The sequence below is a fragment of the Rhincodon typus genome, chromosome 3 (assembly GCF_021869965.1).
Source record: "Rhincodon typus isolate 14 chromosome 3, sRhiTyp1.1, whole genome shotgun sequence".
NCBI lineage: Eukaryota > Metazoa > Chordata > Chondrichthyes > Orectolobiformes > Rhincodontidae > Rhincodon > Rhincodon typus.
The window spans coordinates 121,457,998-121,477,721 of NC_063334.1; the positions used below are offsets into that span (position 1 = coordinate 121,457,998).

The following is a 19,724-nucleotide window of genomic DNA, read 5'->3' on the forward strand; positions in this document are numbered from 1 at the left end:
AAATAATGGCATTAGGATCTAACAGAGCAGATCCGATTTCAAGCTAATACCTCATCTAAAGGACAGCAGCTCGGATTGTGCAGAACTCTCCTACATGCTGCCATGAATGCAACATGTCTGTCTCCTCTCTCTCAACCACCTAAAAACAATCTGGTTTCAATGCAGCACTATTATAAAGCATCCAGGATGGGGAGAGGAGTTCCAGGAATTTGACCTGGTGATACGACGGAACAGTTGATATTATTCCAAGTCAGGATGGTGAGTGTCTTGGTGTGGAGCTTGCAGGGGGTGGTGTTCCCACGTATCTGCTGCCCTTGTCCTTCGGATGGAAGTGGTCATGGGTCTGGAAGGCGATGCCTGAGGATTTTTGGTGAATTTTTGCAGTGCATCTTATAGATAGTACATACACTGCTGCTACTGAGCATCAGTGGTGGAAGGAGTGGATACTTGTGGACATGGATGTGCCAATCAAGTGGACTGATTTGTCCTGGATGGTATCAAGCTTCAAGTGTTGTAGGAGATGCACCCATCCAGATAAGTGGGGAGTATTCCATCACACTCCTAACTTGTGTGCGATAGATGATAGACAGGCTTTGAGGAGTCAGGAGGGGAGTTACTCACTGCAGGATTCCCAACCTCTGACCTACTAGTAGTCACTGCATTTACAAGGCTTGTCCTATCCAATCCCTGGTCAGTGGTGACCTGTGAGGATGTTGATAGTGGGCAATTCAGTATTGGTAGTGCCATTGAATGTCAAAGGGATAATGGTTAGATTCTCTCTTGTTCAGATGGCCAATGCCTGCTAGTTGCGTGCTCTGAATGTTGCTTGCCACGGCTTCTCCATTCTCTTGGTTGTTGTCCAAGTCTTGCTGCATATGGACTGCTTCAGTACCTGAGGAATCATGGATGATACTGAACAATTCAAAAAAAAGCAGTGAATCTCCCAATTTCTGACCTTATGATCGAGAAAGCAATTGATGAAGCATTTGTATGAAATGTTTAAAGTTACTGTTGTGCAGGTTTTTCCTGTAAATCCAGGAATTTTCTTGATGTTAGTCTATCAATAGCTTATGTCCAGGTCTTTCTGCCTTTGGACATGAACTGCTTCAGTATGAGTCATCACAAATGGTGCTAACATGGTGTAATCAGTGTCAATGGGAAGACCCATGGTGAAGGCACATCAGACTCAACGTTTGCTGCTGGTGGTTTGATCCAAGAGATGGGTAGGTTCACTGGCAGCACTCGGAGATGTGCCTGAGGCACTCGTCGCTCACCTCATCGTTAAATAGCCTCATGCACTTGGGGCACTGCAGAAGTCCTTGTTGTCTGGCCTCAGCACCTGAGCTCCCACTGGACAGTAAGGGTCGAGAGATCTTCGCTGGTGTCTCTGCGCTATTACCAAGCAATGGGGCTGGCACATTGGGCTCCAAGTAGTAGGGGCTGACCCTGCCGTGGTGATGGGCAGCTGCATCCCGGTGTTCCTACAAAACAAAAAAGGCACAATTACTGCATGCTCAGTGACTTGACTCAGGCTCTGTACAACACCCTCATCAAATAAACATTACAACAGTGACATCAGAATGTAGTTAAAAGTTTCTCAGCAATAAAGCAATTTCCAAGTTGTAAAGACAGCAATATATATGCAATTCATTCTTTATCACAAACTTTTTAAAAACAGATTGAATTCACTGATGTGGTCAAATTTGAGGGCACAGCAAGTTCCCACAAACAGGAGTGTTTTCCTTTGATGTCATCTGGAAAGTGCGGGGGGTGGGGGGCAACAGTGGCATGGCATTATTAGAAGAGACTCAAACTTATGCAATCCCAGTCTTCCTGAACCACTTTACAAACACGTAGTTCTTGAAGTGCATAGACTATCAGAAATGTGCCAGCTCTTCGGTGCACAGCAAGATCCCAACATGAAACCCATAACTGTGTAATCTGTTTTAGCAGTTGATGCTTGAGGGATAATATGGGAGAGCTCTCCTGCTCGTCTGAATTGATGCCACAGAAATGTTTATGTCCACCAACGAGAGGTTTGATTAAATGTACAGAGAAAGACAGCTCTGACAGCATAGCACAGCCTCGGTTCTGCACTGAGACCTTCAGCCAAGGGTGGGACTAACCCTCTGGCTTGAAGGAGAGTGCTCTCTACACACAGCTGTGGCCGAAACCCACAGAACAGACTGTTGCTAAGTTCACACTGATCCTTTCACAGTGACTGTCCACTTGCAGCCCTTGCCTTTTTTCTTACCTGTTTCCCTGGCAACTGTAACCTCAGGCAAGCCATTTCTTCCTCGAGCTCCTGAATCCGGCTTTGAGCCCGTTCGCGGTCCTCCCGTTCAGAATTGAAATCATCTTTGTAGACAAGAACCTGGAACCAAGTAAATTTCAGTTAGAGAATGGAGGGAGGGAGCAGCAACAGCAAAAAAAAACACCAGCCTACACCAGTGGGTACATGGCAAGTGGATCAGAGACGGAGTGACAGGGAAGGTGGAAGAGGTGGTGGTGAGGGAGAGGGTTGGAATATGATGGGTTTGGATTTTACTCTGTGTTGAGTTTGGGTTTTCTGGGTTGATTTGTTCTGCCTCAATTGGGGAACTGATAAGTATTAAAAAAAAAAAGACAAATATTTTCTCGATATCATCCTCTAAAGTCCATCTCTGGGACCTGGCTGAGGGGGAGGGACCATGGTTAGAATAGGGAGGGGCCGGGGAGGTTAAGGCTGGGTTAAGAGCTATTCTAAACCGGACTGTTAAAAATAAACTGCAGACAGCTGGACACAGTTTGTGTATCTCTTACTGAGATTAGCAAAAATTTACATTCTTTAGGAAAAGTGCCTTGAAATTCCTTTTGGGAATAACAGTTGTACAAGCTACATGCTCAAGCCAGCAAGAAGCAGATCAGCTCTCCCCAGTTCCTGGTCAGTCCCTCAAGCAATGTCACTGAAAAATTACACAGGCCATCATCATGTTTTACCACAAGATTCACCAACATCAGAGACTGGCTACTGTGGTTCCTACTTCACTACACTTAAAAAAAAAAAAGAAAAAACACTTTGTGCTGTGAAGTTCTGAAATGGTGAATGACATCATGTATCAACTCTATAAACAGCCAACATGGACTCGACTGGCTGAATAGCCTCCTATGCTGCAATAGCTCTAAAGCAATTCCTCACCTGCTTATTGGTGAGTCAGGACACACATTCCTGCTAACTACCAAACCCAAGTTTCAAGGATGGACAATATCCTGGTTCATAGGAGGGGCCCCAAGGATGGAACCTCTAAGGCATTTTGTGATTCACTTCAGCACTTTTAATTTTGAAAAAAAAAAGGGAAGTTGCCAAGTTCCTGACAAAAGAAGATGTTTCGAATCACTAGCTAATTGTGGCTGGGATGAGTCATGAAGAGCCTGGAATGGCAGGGAGTTAGAGAGAAATTTCCCCAAAATGTGTGTAAATTGGCAGACACCTCTGCCAGGAATTGGGACAATTTGTTAAGGGGAGATTGAAGCTGGGACATACTCAATTGGTCCAATGAGCCTTCATCTCCATAAGCACAGACACCATCACTCCTCTCTCTGATTTTCTCTCAATTTGAATGCACAGGGTACAGTTTCAGAATTTTCAGAACTTGATAATGCCATCAAGAACAAACAGGAGGATAGCTGGAGACTTCGGTCTGACTGAAACACATGATGAAATAGCAAAACACATAGGAGGTGAAACACAGGGCAGAGAAATGTGAAATCATGCACTTTCATTGGAACAGTGAGGCAATATTAACCCACTCCTATTTTAAAGGGAGCAGGAAGGTCAGGGCTGGTGGCGGTTTCTCTGTCTCAGTACCTGTTGCTCCAGCATTTGCACTCTCTCGTTAGCAGCAGCTTCAGCTGCCTGTGCGGCTTGTAGTTCATCACGGAGTTGCTGAATGGTCACCCTCTCCTTGTCAAGGCCATCCCGGAATACTGCGAGGCGACCACATTCCTTCATACTCTCCTCCAGCAGCCGGTTTAGTCGCAAGATCTCCTGCTGCAGCACGTTCTCGTTAGCCTGAGGGGCACCAAGTCCAGTTCGGTCCACCCTGGACTTAAGATCTTTCAGCTGGTGGTGAAGGTTCTTAACGTACTCCTCTCGGCTGATGTCGTACTTTTGCCATTTGGCATTAAGGTCTTCCACCTGTGAGAGAAGAGCAATGAACTGTTAAATAATGCACATGCTTGGACTCTTAGACTGTCTTAGCCATATTAGTGCTGTGTATATAGTGCTGCTCTCAGTGACCTCCCAAAATGCAGACACCGCCCTGAATGAGAGCAGGAGATTAGAGAAAAACATCACCAACCTTCCCTAACACGTCCTATAGTAGTCATTGTTTCATTCACACTGCAACAATACTGAAAGCCCAGACCCAAGGCACTTGTCAGACCACAACTGGAATATTATGAACAGTTCTGTACCCCTTATCAAAGAAGAAAGATATACTGGTATTGAAGGTAGCCTACAGAAGGATCACTACACTGATCCTGGATTTGGAGGGACTGTCTTACAAGGACAGGTTGAGTACACTAGGCCTGTACTCATTGGAGTTTAGAAGAATAAAAGAGACAACCTTCTTGAAACATATAAGGTTCTTAGGGAAATTTGACTGGTTAGATGCAGAGAAATTGTAGGAGAATTGAGGACCAGGGTATCATCTCAGAATAATGGGTCACACATTTAAGACAGAGATGAGGAGGAACTTCTTCTCACAGGGTAATGAATCTGTGGAATCCTTTACCACAGAGGGCTGGAGAGGCTGCGGTGCTAAGAGTATTCAAGGCAGAGATAGACGGATTTTTACAAATCAGTAAAGAAAACAAGGTTTATGAGGAACAGGCAGGAAAGTGGATTTGACGATGATCAGCTCAGCCATGATTTCATCAAATGGTGATGCAGGCCCAATGGGTCGAATGACCTACTTCTGCTCCTAGATCTTACAGTCAACCCCGTAAAGAGCCTGGTAAATAACAGTGTTCACCATTAGATATGCGAGGGAAGAAGTGTTGCCCACAACCCAAAACGCAACGTTTTCCCACCTTGTTTGGCCAAGCATGGGACTCCAGTGCCACACACCATGAGACTTCCAGTGTCCTTTAGCTCAGTGGGTGACACACAGGTCTTTGCACCAGACAGTATGACACAAAAGGCTGTCTTTCAGATGAAATGGTTAAACTCAAGGCCTGACCATCCGTCCTCCCAAGTGGTGTAAAAGATCCCATTGGCAACCAGTTTGAAAAGAGTAGGGACATCCTCTTGCTAGCCTGGCCAATCACAAAAGGCACATTTACTGGCCATTTATCTCATCAGTATTTTCAGGGAGCTGCTACCTGCCAGATTCCAGGACCAAGGGCACAACCACCAAGAGTGAGGCAAAGGAAATCAGGGGCTGTTCAAGTGACCACAATAGAGGAATGCAAAAACTGGAGAGGGCTGTAAAGAGATTGCAGAGGTTTGTAAACGGGGAAGCCCGAAGGGAAAGGGGCTGAAAAGGATGAGAATTTTGGAACAAAGAGGCAGGCCTTGTTTACTGCTGGCTGAAAGGAACATGGTTGAATCTACTTACATAAAGGACTTTCTGTTTCAGTGTTTGGTTCTCCTCTTGCAGTCGGCAAATGTTGCTGTCTGGTGAATCTGCCTGACGTGGCTGTTGAGGGAAAGGTTACATTGTGAGGCTTTTGTTCAGACTTTCACATCCTTACCAAATTAGATCCTGAACCTTGGTTGATGTTGCTATGGAAATACATGGTCAAAGTTATTCTTCTGCTTTTTCACAGCAATGAAGGGCTCTCAGAAAGATTATTTATTTGAACTCTTTTGTTTATATAAAACATTACACACCCCAATGACTGCAGCAGTTCAAGAAGGAAGCTCATCACAAACTTATCCAGGGTAACTAGGGATGGACAGTAAATGTTGGACCAGCCAGTGCCACCCAAGTCCTACAATTTAATAATAATTACCCAATTAGGTACTGAAGAGTCCATTCACTTCCGAAGGTTGGACTATAGTAGGGGTTCCACAAACATGGAAATATTGTGCGACCAATGGCAGAGTGGCAGAGTGTATGGACGGGCAGTTGTACATTCCTGTTGAAACCTACAGGAATCGGTGTGGAGATGGCAGCACTCATGGTATGGATGCTGACACAGTTTTTAAAAAAAGCTCAACCTGGTCAACCTACTTTCTCGGAATATACTGGGAACAGCCAGTTTGCCTGGAGCTGTTAATGTCTCAGATTGGAACTTAGCACTGATTCCTACAGTCCTTCTCTCTCACTGATCCTTCATTTCACAGTCACTTTCACTTCCTCCATCAATCCTTCCTAACTTTTATCCGCAGAGATCTTCTGGTCTTAGTTTGCAGGTCTATCCCTTCTGCCGCTCCTCAGTTCCCTCTTCATTTCCCTCCTGCCCCTCCTCTGTTTTACTCCTCTCCCCAGCTTTAACATAAGCTGCCAATCTAACCAGTCACCTCTCTGATCATCCCTGTTCTGCCTGGGTTCATTCCCTCCACATAGCTCTCTTGGAATTTATACTATAGATTTTAAAGGCATGACAAATTAAATTAAATAATTTTAGGGTGACAACAAATGGAATCTGACTTCCATTCAACTGCACACGTTTCATTTCAGAGTGAATCTCCATACACAAACTCCTATTATTATTCAGTTTCCTCATCTAATAAAGCAAGTTCAGCATGTAATCTCACCCTCCACACCGCAGAGTAAATCTAAGTGAATATCAAGGTTACGATGTTCAGATACATACTGAAACATAATTACAACACACTGCTACTTGCTGAATTAACACAGACCAGGAGTAGGCTGTCCAAGCCTGCTCTGTCACACAACATGAGCAAGTCTGATCTGTTGGCATCTTGGACCCCACACTACTATCTATTCCTGATAATCCTCGATTCTTCTGCCTAACAAGAATCTATTGACCTCTGCCTTAAAAATATTCAATGACCCCCCCCCACTTCCACTGCTTCTGAGGCAGAGTTCCAAAGTCAAATGACCCTCACAAAAACTTTCTCCCCATCTCTGTTTAGAACAAAAGACCCTTCATTTTAAAACAGTGGTGCCTAGTTTGGAATTACCCACAAGAGGAAGGATCCTGTCCACATTCACCTTTTTGAAAACGTTCAGGATCTTACTCACTTCAATCAAGTCTCCCCTCACTCTTTTAAACTCCAGTGGGAACAAGTCCAGCCTCTCCTCATAAACAACCAGCTCATTCCTGGTATCAATGTAAAAAACCTCCTCCAATGCATTTACATCTTTCCTTAAGTAAGGAGACCAGAAGTACACACTGTAATCAAGATGTGGAAGTTAACTGGAACTCTTCACATTACAGGGAAAGACTAGCACCCCCTACATCCTTCCCCCACCCCTCCAATAAACCTTTCCATAAACAATTTACTGTTCATTTTCAAAAGTCAGTTTACTAAGTGGAGCCGGATTTCAGTTATGTAAAGAGTCTAATGAAGCTGGGGTCATTCTCTCCAGATCAATAAGCTTTAGGAGGTGGGGGAGGGGGGTGATTTAATGAAGCTATTCAAAATGACATGTAAACAAGTAGAAAGTGTTGCCACTGACAGGAATGTCACTAACTCAAGGGACACTAATCGAAGGCAAGCGGCAAAACATCTAGAGGAAAATTTTTTTTAAATAAAAAGTTAGTAAGATTTGGAATGCATGGCTCAAAAAGGGCAGAATTAAAAAGAACTGGATAATTCAAGAAAAAGCAAGAACTGTACAGCAATAGGGACAGAGCAGCATTTGTGGGAGTACCTGGAGCATTGTATAAAAGCTGGCATAGTTGAGATGGTCTGCCTCTGTTCTGTATCATTCTATGAGCATCTATAAATGGTCATACAACACGGCTACCATTAAACTTGGATATTAGAAAAAAAGAAAATGTTCTCATTAATGAAGAAATTCAGTTAAAAGTATTGAAGGCAGGCAATCAAAATTATGTCACCAGGAAGGTTAATTATAACGTGGTGCAGCACTATAGATACTTTTATAACTATCTTTCTTGCTGTTGGAAAGTCCCAGCATTAATCAAATAGATAAAATGGAGGATGGGAAAGTCCACTCTTCACATCATCAATAACCTCCGACATCAACTGACTGGAAATAAATCTCATGTCTGTGCCTGGGAAATTTCAAACCTATTCCTTGGAAATCATATTATCCCAGTGTTTTTTCAAAGCTTTTTATTTCTGCTTTTGTGTTTTTTGCCTACAATTTCAACCTTTCCATAAAAAAACTAAATCCAAAAGGTTCTCAAGGTCAAACAGCTGAGATAGTCCATTTGCAGCATTTGGGAATATTTGCAGTTGGTGGTGGTGGTGGTGGGGGGAGCGGGGAGGAGATGGTTTTGTACAGTCCGTAGAAAGGCCAGCGTACAGGGGCTGTGGTACAGTCCTACTGTCCCACTACCTCTAAGCCAGGGGACCCGAGTTCGAGTCCCAGCTAGAAGTGTTCATTAACATCCCTGAACAGGTTGATAAAAAAAAAAAGTCCAGTCTGCTGGATAAGAATGCCTGCAAGGCCGTGGAGCTAGAGAGTCCCAGGTATGGCCAGGCCTGCACAGTGTATATTCATGAATGTTTCATAGATCAGGTTAGAGGGGCTTTGTGTTTTACTGTCACTTCCCAATGCTTCCTTTGACAATGCTTGCTCCTTGGAAACAAACAGAAGGAGCTGCTGCCTCACAGTGACAGACAGACACCATAATCCTGTTCAAATTCCAGCTACTGTCACATTAGGCTGAGAGAGAGAGTTAAGGGGGATTGAATAATGGTGAACACTCAGATGGTAATGCAGAGGAGGGGGAAGCAGGAGAAAAAGAGGGAAATAAACCGAAAAGACAAACAGGAAGAGAAACATAAGAGAGAAATACACACACACACACACAGAATGAACAAGTTGGGGAGCAGTGTTGAAGCTTCCTGCTAATCTGGGAAATGGGTGGTTCATACCAAGAGGAGCGGCACTGTCAAGTATTGTGCCCCCAAAAGTTTACACTATCAGGAGCTCAGCACATCCTGCTGAGCACAGGTTCTCTCAGTAATCTATAAAGATGTGAAGGTTCCTTTCTGTCAGTAACAAATCACTCTGCACACACAATGAATAGGAAGCAGATCCATGTATTTGGCACCACGTGCCTGGCAGGGTAGTGTACATGCAGGTGAGTTACAGTGAGATGCCAGGGGAGCCAGTCTAGACTTCAACCCCAATCGAAACGATTATTTCTTGGGTTGGGCCAAGTCTTAGTACCCCTCCACACAAACTCGGTGACATTCAGTGGCTTAACACCTCCCACTTTTAAACGTGAACGTGTCCAATTTGGAAAAGTACCGGTAGTGCATCGCCGTCCTGTTTGGCATGGTTCTGTTCCTTCTCCATCCCGTGCCCAGTCTTTGCCCGCTGCTTCTCCAGTTGCTGTGCCAACTGTTGGCACATGTCTGCAGTGCTGGCCAGCCGCAGCTGTAGCTGTTCGGTCTCATCTGCCAGTGAGCGGCACCATAGCTTCTGGGTGGCATTGAGCCTCTCCTTGTCCCGCAGGGTTTGGCGCAGTCGAGCAATCTCACTGGCCACCTCATGCTTTGAGCTGCCCACCATCTGCTCCACTTCACGTTCCTTCTCCCTGAGGCGCAACTGAACCACCTGCAGATCCTTCAGTGAAGGGAGCGGGGATGAAGAGAAACAAACCCAGTTAGTTTCATTTAACATTTGACCTGGTGCCACAGTAGTTAGCTCTCACGCCTCGTTGTCACAAGGTCACGGCTTCAACTCCTGCTCCCGAGCAGATCACCTTGTCTGACACTGCCAGGGCAATACTCAGCAAGTGCCACACTGTCAGAGGTGCCCACCTCAGGCTGAAAGTTTAAACCAAGGCTCAATCAACATGTGACAAAAAAAAAGTGTATGTGAAAGCTCCCAATGAACCACTGTTTAGCAGAAAAATAGGGGAGATGTATCCCCATATTCTGGACAATATTCAACCCTCAAACAACAAGAATAAATATTGATTATTTATTAACGTTTGTGGAGATTCCTGTGTCTAGCATCATTAGCTGTGAAGCACGTTTAAATGTTATCTGTTTAGGAAACGTGCTATGGAAATGCAACTTCTTATTTTTCTAACTGTTTGCCTTAACAAGTTTCAGAATCAGCATCCAAATTTGGCATTTTACCCTCTCTGCCTCGCTTCTGAAATAAATATTTAATGCACTGAATTTTTTTCAGATCCTGCTTTGAGAGATAAATCTACATTCATTTTATGAACCCGCGACCTCTATCCCCTAAAAGCACAAGGGCAGAAGATCCATGGGAACATCACCTCCTGAAAATTCCCCTCCAAGCCTCTCCATCCCGATTTGGAAATATTCCTTCAATGTCACTGGGTCAAAGTCCTGGAATTCCCTCCTCAGCTGCATTGTGGGTGTACTTACACCACATTGGACTACAATGGTTTTAAAGTGGTGCCTCATCACTACTTTCACAAGGGCAATTAGGGATGAGCAAGAAACATCGTGAGTAAAAATATACATTCCAGAAATGAAATCAAAAAGTTAGAACGTTCTGATCAGATTCAGCAACTTCCAAAACTCCAGACTGACCTCAGCCTTATATGTTGCAACCTTTAGCTGTCACTCACCTACCAAGCCTTTCCCTGTACTTGTCACTGCAATGTAAATACACATTTCTATCTAACTTTCCTTCTCCACCCTGTGTAAGCCACTGATTACCAGGAGGTCCTTTCCCCAATGTTGTAAGACAGTATTTTGTTAATTAATCATTCTCTAATTATGCAGTTTTACTTGTCTAACTTCAATGTTAAATATGGCCAAGAATCCTCTCCATTAAGGATGGTAATCTATAGAAGTTTACTCAAGATCTGTGGGAAGAGTGAGCAATGCTGTCATCAGATATTTAATATATTCAGCAAGAATTTAAGCCAGTAAAACAACAAGTTTGCATTTATACAACAATTCACATCCTCAGAAAGTCCTGATGGGCCTCACAGTAATTACAGTGCAGTCATACTGGCATATGAAGAGACATTGGATCGGTTCAAACTACATTCTCTGCAGCTTAGGAGGAGGAGGAGGAGGAGGAGGCGGAGGACGGATCTCATGGAATGCATAAAATTCTAACAGGGTTAGACAAGGTAAATGCAGGAAGGATATTCATGCTGACCGGGGAGGCCAGAACCAAGGGTCACAATCTAAGGATACACAGTAGGCTGTTCAGGACTGAGAGGAGAAATGAGAGAGAGGGGTGACTCTCACCCAGAGAGTGGTGAGTCTGTGGAATTCTCTGGCACAGGAAACAGCTGACATCAAATCATTGACTCTTTTCAAAGTCTTAGGTATAGTTCTTAGCCTAAAGGGATCAAAGGGTCTGGAGAGAGAGTGGGAACAGTGCACTGGAGTTGGATGATCAGTCATTACCATATTGAATGGCACAGCAGGCTTGATGGAATAAACAGCCTACTCATGCTCCCATTTTCTATGTTTCTACTCAGTATTGTTTTGTAGGCCAGAAGAGCCAATTTATACATTGCCAGCTCCCAAAAAGAGCAGTTGGTAGAGAGATAAATATTGGATAACCAGGAACCCCTTTTTGTCAGAATAGTACAACGTGATCTCTGTATCCATCAGAGGACAGTCCTGGTTTAATATCCTACCCAAAAGGTGGTATCTCAAAGTGCAACACCCCCCTCAGGACTGCGATAGAACAGCAGCCAAAATGTATTGTTTGAGTTTGTAAGTGGAACTTGTAGCCTTCTGGCTGAAAAGGGAGGGAGCTACCCATGGGCAAAGGTAACCAGTACAGACTACTGTGTTGAAAGACCCCCACCACCCCAATGGAATACCTAAATCATCCTATCATTCAAATTGAACAAGGCAAATAAATAGAAACTGCACTGTGCTAACAAAGGCCATTTGGTCTGCACCAGAGTTCATACAACATGAGCCGTCATCCTCTAACCCCATCAACACGTCCTTAATCTCTTCTTCCTCAAGTGTTTATCTGGCTTCCTCTTAAATGCATTGATGCTTCTCAAGTCAATCAATTCTTCTGACAGCAAGTTCCACATTCTCACTAATCCATGAGTAAAGAAGTGGGTTTTTTTAAAAAAAAACCTTTCAGATCACTTGAGTTAGTCGACTTTGAATATAGAGTTTCAAAGTGCCACTGAGTTTTCTGCATAATCTCAAATTTCTCTGTAGCCACCGCTGCTTTACCCCAGGGACTGAGACCTACATGGTATTAATAGATCAGTTTGATTTACTTGTGGGTGGGAAAAGAGATCATGCAGAAGGGGGAAGTCCATAATTGTGGCAGTCACAGAGTGATTCTGGAAGAAGCAGAACCTCTGCTGACACAAATCAATTTTGGACACACAAATTCACAAGTACTTGGTTATTCAAATCAAGGGATGTGGGCATTGCTGGAAAGGCCAGCACTCATTGCTCATCCCTATCTAGAGAGAAGTGACTTGCTCGGGCCATTTGAGACTCGATCACTTTGCTGTTGGTCAGGAGTTACATGTAGACCAAACTGGGCAAGGACAGATTTCCTTCCTTATAGGACATTTGTAAACAGAAAAATCCAATAATTTTGTGTTTGCACTTACAGATGCAGATTGATGCCAGGTTTATGTTATCAAGTTAAGTTAAATTCCCCGCTTCCTTGCTGAAATTTGATCTCAAAATTATTAGTCCCGGCCTCTCATACTATGTTGACATTCTTCTCTGTTCTCACAGTTCAGAGGGGCATGGTTTGTAGAGGCCACATTGAGTATTTTCATATCATATCATAACTATTGGAAGAATGACCAACATGCTTTGCTCTTAATTACTCAATGGCCAAGCAGTCACTCTACTGTATCAAACCACCATTGATATCAAGACAGTGGGCCAGCTCCACCTTCTGAGCAACTTGGGACGGTCACTAAAACAATGTCTTTGCCAGTGATACGGACATCCTGAAAATCAATATTACAGAGATGTGTTGTTGTGAATGGTTGTCAGACATTCCAGGAACACAAAGGGTGCTGTGAATCAGTTGGGTGGACAACAGTGGAGTCATGAGGAAGAGTGGACTCCATGGAGTAAATGCAGAAAATAGGAATTTTAGGGTTGCAGACTTCTAGCCTCAGAAACAGAAAAATAGGAAAACCAAATGTCTGGCCAACAGCAAGATGATTGGTCAGACACGATTCAGTGGATCATACTTTCATCTCCAATTCAGAAAGTTGCAGGTTCAATTCCTACTGCAACACAAAATCTAAGCTCTAACATCCCTGGTGCCAGAATGAAGGTGACTTCTTTCAGATGGGATGGACATAAAGATTCAATGGCCCCTAATCAAAGACGAGTACAGGAGTCTTCCCTGGTGACCCGCACAATATTTATCCCTCAATCAAAATCAGGTTTATTTGAAAACACAAGCTTTCAGAGCCTCAGTCCTTCTTCAGGTGTTGGTGAGAGATAGTGATACCACCTCTCTCATGTGATTTCTGACTATCTAGATTGACACTCCCAGTGCTGCACTATCAGAGACACTCTTTTGGAGAAGGCTCTGCAGGCCCTCTCAGGTGATACCACACTACAGTTTTGTGGAAGTGCAGAGGTATTCTCCACAGTGTGCTGGCCAATTACTTATCCCTCAGCCAATGTTACTATAACAGACTCGGATCTTTATTACCTGCTGTTTTTGGGAACTTGAGCCTAAATTGCTATAGCGATGGCACTTCAAAAGTACTTTATTACCTAGAAATACTCTGGGACAAGGTATTACAAAGGCAATTTGTTTCTCTAATTTTCTCATTTAAAAAAAAGGGTTCCTTTTAATCTGGCTGACATTTAGGAAAAGAAGAAAAATGTAACAACTTATATTTTTACGCCTTAAAAAATGTATTCTTTGTTTCTTCCTCATTGGGCTGTGGGCACCAGGCCAAAGTCACTATTTATTGGCCATCTTTAATAAGAAAGTAATAGTGACTCTTCTGGAGCTCTTGGGAGAGATTTGATACAACTGAGTGACTTGCCACCAAGGCCATTATTGGGTGGAACTGGAGTCATACAGGTAAGCCCAAGAGGCTGTTTTCCTTTCCTCAAGGATATTAGTTGAATCAGATCTTATCCTCCCTTATGCATTTGAGGGTGCCTCAAATCTAAAGAGGATCTCAAGGTGAGTCACTTGCAGTTTGGACTCCTGGCCTCTGAAGTAGGGAAGTTACACCGTTACGTCAACTGAGACCAATGCTGTGTATCAGAACCCACACAATCAGCTTAGGCAGACGTCAGTAGATTTTTTTTGTTAAAAGACACCCAAAAATACAGCAGTTCATCCTGATCAGTTGTTTTAATTTTGTGCCACATCCCTTCGACAAAGCTGTCACAAGCACAGGAGACCGCCATTCAGGTCATTGTGCCTGTGCAAGCTTTCTAAATGAGAAATTCATTTAGTTATATTCTCCAACATCTTCACATAACTCTGCATATTCTTCCTTTTCAGATAAGTTTACGTCCCTTTTGAATGTTTCAATTGAACCTGCCTCCACCACGTTTTCCAGCAATTCATTCTAGACCTTAACTGCTCAATTAAAAAAAAGTTCTCATTGCTTTTGCTAATTACTTTAAAATCTGTGCCCTTTCATTCCTCGATCATTTCATAAGTGGGAACATTTACTATTTACTCTGTCCAGACCTCATAATTTTGAACAAGCCATGAAACAAATGAATATTTCAATTAAATATCCACTTAACCTTCTCTGAAAGGACATCAATCCCAGAATCTCCAAACTATCTTCAAAACCGAAATTCCCCATTCCTGGAACCATTCTGATAAAATAACAGCATCTACTGTTTCTGAACAATTAGGAATTCCTTACCCCTAGCAGGTTTTACTCACTTGCGAATTATATATTTTCACTATGCCACAGGAAGATTTTTACATCTTTACAGATATTTTTGCCCCTTACCTCTTTCAGCTTGGTGTTCTCTTGCTGCCAAATCCTTGCTGAATCCGCCAGTTCCTTTTTGATTTTACCCACCTCTTGCAGCAGACAGTCCACAAGGGAGCCGGACGGGCCGAAGCTGACCCCGGGCTCCTGGCCGAAACTGACCGCGATGCTGCCCTCGTAGGCGGCCAGGCGAGTCTGCAGCTCTTTGACCAGGCCGTCCTTCAGGGCGAGCTCCCGACTCAGGCGGCCCACTTCCTGCAGGGTTTCGTGGTAGAAGGTGGTGATGGTGTTGTAGCTTCTCAGCCTGGCCTTCGGGAGCCGGCTCTCCTGCTGCTCCCCATTCTCATCGCCATCCACAGACATTGTATATAAGTGCTGTTCCCAGTGCGACCTCCCCCTACTCGACTCGGAAAGGGAGGGGAGGGGAGGAAAGCGATCAGTCGGGATTTTCTTCTCGAAATTCTTGTAAGTTTTTAGAAAAAGAGATATCTAAGCGAAGACATTGTGTGCTGTGTCAAATTGTTTAAAAAAAGTTGCCAAAAAAGTCGACCCTCAGTCTCAAAATATATATTGATTATTGTCTCAATTTTGATTCAGAGGTTGCAGAGAATGTTAAAAATGCAGAAATTAGCACAAATTGTCCGTATTTTCAGAGTGATATTGAAAGCTAATTAATGGGAGACACCTTAGCTAAATGTGGATTCTCTGAAGTGTTCACTCCGACAGGCAGTTAGTAAATATGAAGAGGTTAAACCTTGTCCTGGGGGCAGTGACTGACTGTATCCATTCCGTTCCCTCCATGTCATTTCGCAATCGGCGTATTTCCATCCAGCAGCCCGGGAATTTCCTCCCCGGGGGATCCCCCTCCTTCTCTGGATTTTTTTTTCGTACTTTTCTCTCTTTTGAAAAATAAGTGGCCGACTCTACTCCGCTCACTTGCCCGTGTCCGTCTTGTTCCGATTAACATTTGCTGGTTGAAAGCTCCAAGAAAACCACTCGTAACAAAAAAAAGACAAGAGCACAGACGCTATTTTTTTAAAACATTTAACACGTTTCTGACTAGCAGGAACTGCTCGGTTGATGAACGTTTTGTGACGTTCTGACGCTTCCTGCTCGGATTTACCCTTCTGTTTTAAATGAGGGGTTTACAACCTTTAAAATCTGATCTTTTTCTTCGACCCCCCCCCCAAAAGTTAACCGTACACATTTCACATTCGTTACACAACACACTCCTTCGCCCAGTGGGCGTGTGCTGCCTGTTACAGCAACATCCGCTTCACGTTATTTCTCTGAATTTAGTTACAGTTTCATGTGAATCGAGAGAAAGCCATTGGCACTGATTCTCCCAGGAAAAAGGCAGGGTGGGATGGTGAGCGGGCTGTTTGTGAGCAAATCTTGTTGGGAAGTTTTGTAAATGAAGCTACCGGCCGAAAAAGGTTTTTCAAAACTACACGTTAGAATTATTTAATTTATGTGGGTTTTTTTTCTCTCATCAATCAATTCCAGGAAGTGATACATCACCGATCCTTCATTGACAAATGATAAATCTGGCCCCTATGGGCAGTTCGGATACGACTCTTGGATACAATTTAGACCACAGAAACAGACCCTGTTGACACTTCCCAATGAGGGACACGTCTCACCACATTCCTTCTCCAGCGGTGTGTTTATTAAGCTTCCCCTGAAATGTTATTGGCCTTAAATCCTTGTGGTAGTGAAAGATAAACCGAAAATGCTGAAAGAGCAGATCATGTAGGCAGTATCTGTGTCAATGGATCTGTGACCTTTTCGTTGCTGCTGTATAATGATTCGTCCGTCCTGCCCATCGTGAGCTAGCTACGTGGAAGATTTGTAGCCACTATTCTCTCCACTGGTAGGGCCTTCTTGGTTTGGTGTGCTGGAGAAAACAGATTTGATAGTTTAACAAGAAAGGGGTCTTGTCTTTATTAAGATGTTGGTTATTCTAATGATAGCAACTAGTTACACTGATGTAATAGACTGAGAGTATGGGCTCTTTTGGTGCAGTGGCAATGACTCTACCTCTGAGCCGGGAGGCCTGGGTTTAGTCCCATTTGCTCCAGCCTGGATTAGAAACTGTCTAGATTGAGATTAAGAGGAGGACCTAGATCTTGGCCATTTGCTGTTCATAATCCTAAACTTGGGCTTTACAAGGTGGGGTGGATAGAAAGCCCAAGTGGTGTCAGAACTGAAATGTTGCCATCCTCAACTCTGAGGCAGCAGTGGTCACAGTGGAGCCCTGACTGAGTTATACCAGCTGTGCTCCCAGTCTGACAGGAATACCCCCTCACTTCTGATCTACCACTCAACTCTCACACTTCACACTGTGGGATCACATTAAATTTCAAGTCTGGGTGTGGCATCTGCAGCAACAGATTTAGGAAGCACTATCCGAATTTGTTCTCCCACCAAGTCCCTATGATAGCATCATAGTGGATGGTGCCTAAGACATTCTGGAGTATTAACCCTTTCAAACCCTGACACGGACCACTTTAGGTAAAGCACTTTCTCCTGTAATTCCTATTGAATCTTGTGGGGACTAACTTCTACTTCTGTCCTCTAGTTTAGGATGCCATCACAGCAGCCTCTCAGGTTCTGCTTAGATATCTTGGCTTTGCAAATCGTTGGTGCAGCTTTGTGGGCAACATTTGGCTCATATCCCTCTAAACCCTTCCTATTTATATACCCATCCAGTTGCCTTTTAATTGTTGTAATTGTACCAGCCTCCATCACTTCCTCTGACAGCTTGTTCCATACATGCACCACCTTGTGACTGAAAAAGTTGCCCCTTAGGTCCTTTTTAAATCTTTCCCCTCTCACCTTAAACCTATGTCGTCCAGTTTTGGACTCTCCCACCCCAGGGAAAACAACTTGTCTATTTACCCTGCCTCTGCCCCTCATGATTTATAGACCTCTATAAGGTCACCCCTCAGCCTCCACGCACCAGGGAAAACAGCCCCAGCCTTATTCAGCCTCTCCCTATAGCTCAAACCCTCTAACCCTGGCAATCTCCTTATAAATCTTTTCTGAACATTTTCAAGTTTCACAACATCCTTCCTATAACAGAGACACCAGAATTGCACACAGTATTCCAAAAGTGACCTAACCAATGTCCTGTACAGCTGCAACATGACCTCCCAACTTCTATACTCAATGCATTGACCAATAAAGATAAGCACACCAAATGCCTTCTTCACTACCTTGTCTACCTGCGACTACACTTCCAAGGAACTATGAACCTCCACTCCAAGGTCTCCTTGTTTGGCAACAGTCCCCAGGACCTTACCATTAAGTATATAAGTCCTGCCCTGATTGACCTTTCCAAAATGCAGCACCTCACATTTATCTAAATTAAACTCCATCTCTCACTCCTCAGTGGCCCATCTGATCAAGATCCCATTGTACTCTGAGGTAACCTTCTTCACTGTCCACTACACCTTCAATTTTGGTGTCATCTGCAAACTTACTAACCATACCTCCTATGTTCACATCTAAATCATTTATATAAATGACAAAAGCAGTGCACCCAGCACTGATGCTTGTGGCACACCAGTCTCCAGTCTGAAAAGCAACCCTCCATCTCCACCCTCTGTCTCCTACCTTCGAGCCAGATCTGTATCCAAATGGCTAGTTCTCCCTGTATTCCATGTGATTTAACCTTGCTGACCAATCTACCATGAGAAACCTTGTGAATGCCTTACTGAAGTCCATATAGATTACATCCACTGCTCTGTCCTCATCAATCTTCTTTGTTACTTCTTCAAAAAAACTCAATTAAGTTAGTGAGACACAATTTGCGGCCGCAGAAGAAGAAACATCTTAACCAGTTCAAGAAACTGAACCCCACCCTAAGAATGTTGTACTGCTGAGGGAGAGCTGCATTGTCAGAGGTGCCATCTTTCAGATGAATTCAACAGGAGTGAACTGACCTTATAGAAATTAGAACTTAAAACTGTACAGTACAGGAATGGGCCCTGTGGCCCAGGATGTTGTGCCAAACATGATGCCAAATTAAACTAATCTCTTCTGCCTGCCCTTGCTCCATATCCCTCCATTTCTTTCATAATCATGTGCTTATCTAAAAGTCCCTTTAATGCTCCTATCGTATCTGTCTCCACCACCACCCCTGGCAGCATGTTCCAAACTCCTACTGATGTCTGTGTAAAAAACATGCCCCTCACATCTCCTTTGAACTTTCCCTGCTTCACCTTAAATGCATGCTCCATAGTATTGTACATTTCATCTCTGGAAAAAAGATTCTGATCGTCAACCCTATCTATGCATCTCATAATTTTGTAGACTTCTATCAAGTCTCCCCTCAGCCTCCACCACTCCATAGAAACAACCTGAGTTTTTCTAGCCTCTTCTTATAGCTTGGAGATTTCCCCCAATTTTCACCCTGAATAATTGCTTGGTGTTGGATTATGAATGGTCTGCTTATGAGAAACTCATGTCCTTTTGGCAGAGGTTCAACATTACTCCAATTGCCCTCTCAGGTGAATTTAAAATGTCACAGGACATTATTGCAAAAAAAAGGCGCTTCCTTAGTGTCCTGGCCAAGATTTAACCCTCAGCTTCATCAACAACCTTCCCTCCATAAGGTCAGAAGTGGGGATGTTTGCCGATGATTGTGCAATGTTCAGTGCTATTCATGACTTCTCAGATACTAAAGCAACCCA

At 43.7% G+C, this 19,724-nt stretch overlaps 1 protein-coding gene across 1 annotated transcript; it reads right to left on the minus strand.

Moving 5' to 3' along the window:
* Positions 1 to 544: 544 nt before the first annotated feature.
* tnip2 (TNFAIP3 interacting protein 2) lies at positions 545 to 16,254 on the minus strand. The gene is made up of 6 exons (XM_020520264.2): positions 15,046 to 16,254; positions 9,405 to 9,722; positions 5,601 to 5,681; positions 3,848 to 4,177; positions 2,255 to 2,374; positions 545 to 1,481 (listed from the first exon to the last, which is right to left on the minus strand). The coding sequence occupies exons 1-6, from the start codon at positions 15,388 to 15,390 to the stop codon at positions 1,230 to 1,232; spliced, it is 1,446 nt and encodes a 481-aa protein (XP_020375853.2). The 5' UTR covers positions 15,391 to 16,254; the 3' UTR covers positions 545 to 1,229.
* Positions 16,255 to 19,724: the final 3,470 nt, after the last annotated feature.

Excerpts from the sequence above, each read along its gene's own strand:
- tnip2 (XM_020520264.2), bottom strand. The coding sequence starts at position 15,390 with ATGTCTGTGGATGGCGATGAGAATGGGGAGCAGCAGGAGAGCCGGCTC. Across the intron at positions 9,723-15,045 it reads AGAACACCAAGCTGAAAGAG|GATCTGCAGGTGGTTCAGTT; the intron begins GTAAGGGGCAAA and ends CCTTCACTGAAG. Across the intron at positions 4,178-5,600 it reads TGAAACAGAAAGTCCTTTAT|GTGGAAGACCTTAATGCCAA; the intron begins GTAAGTAGATTC and ends CTTCTCTCACAG.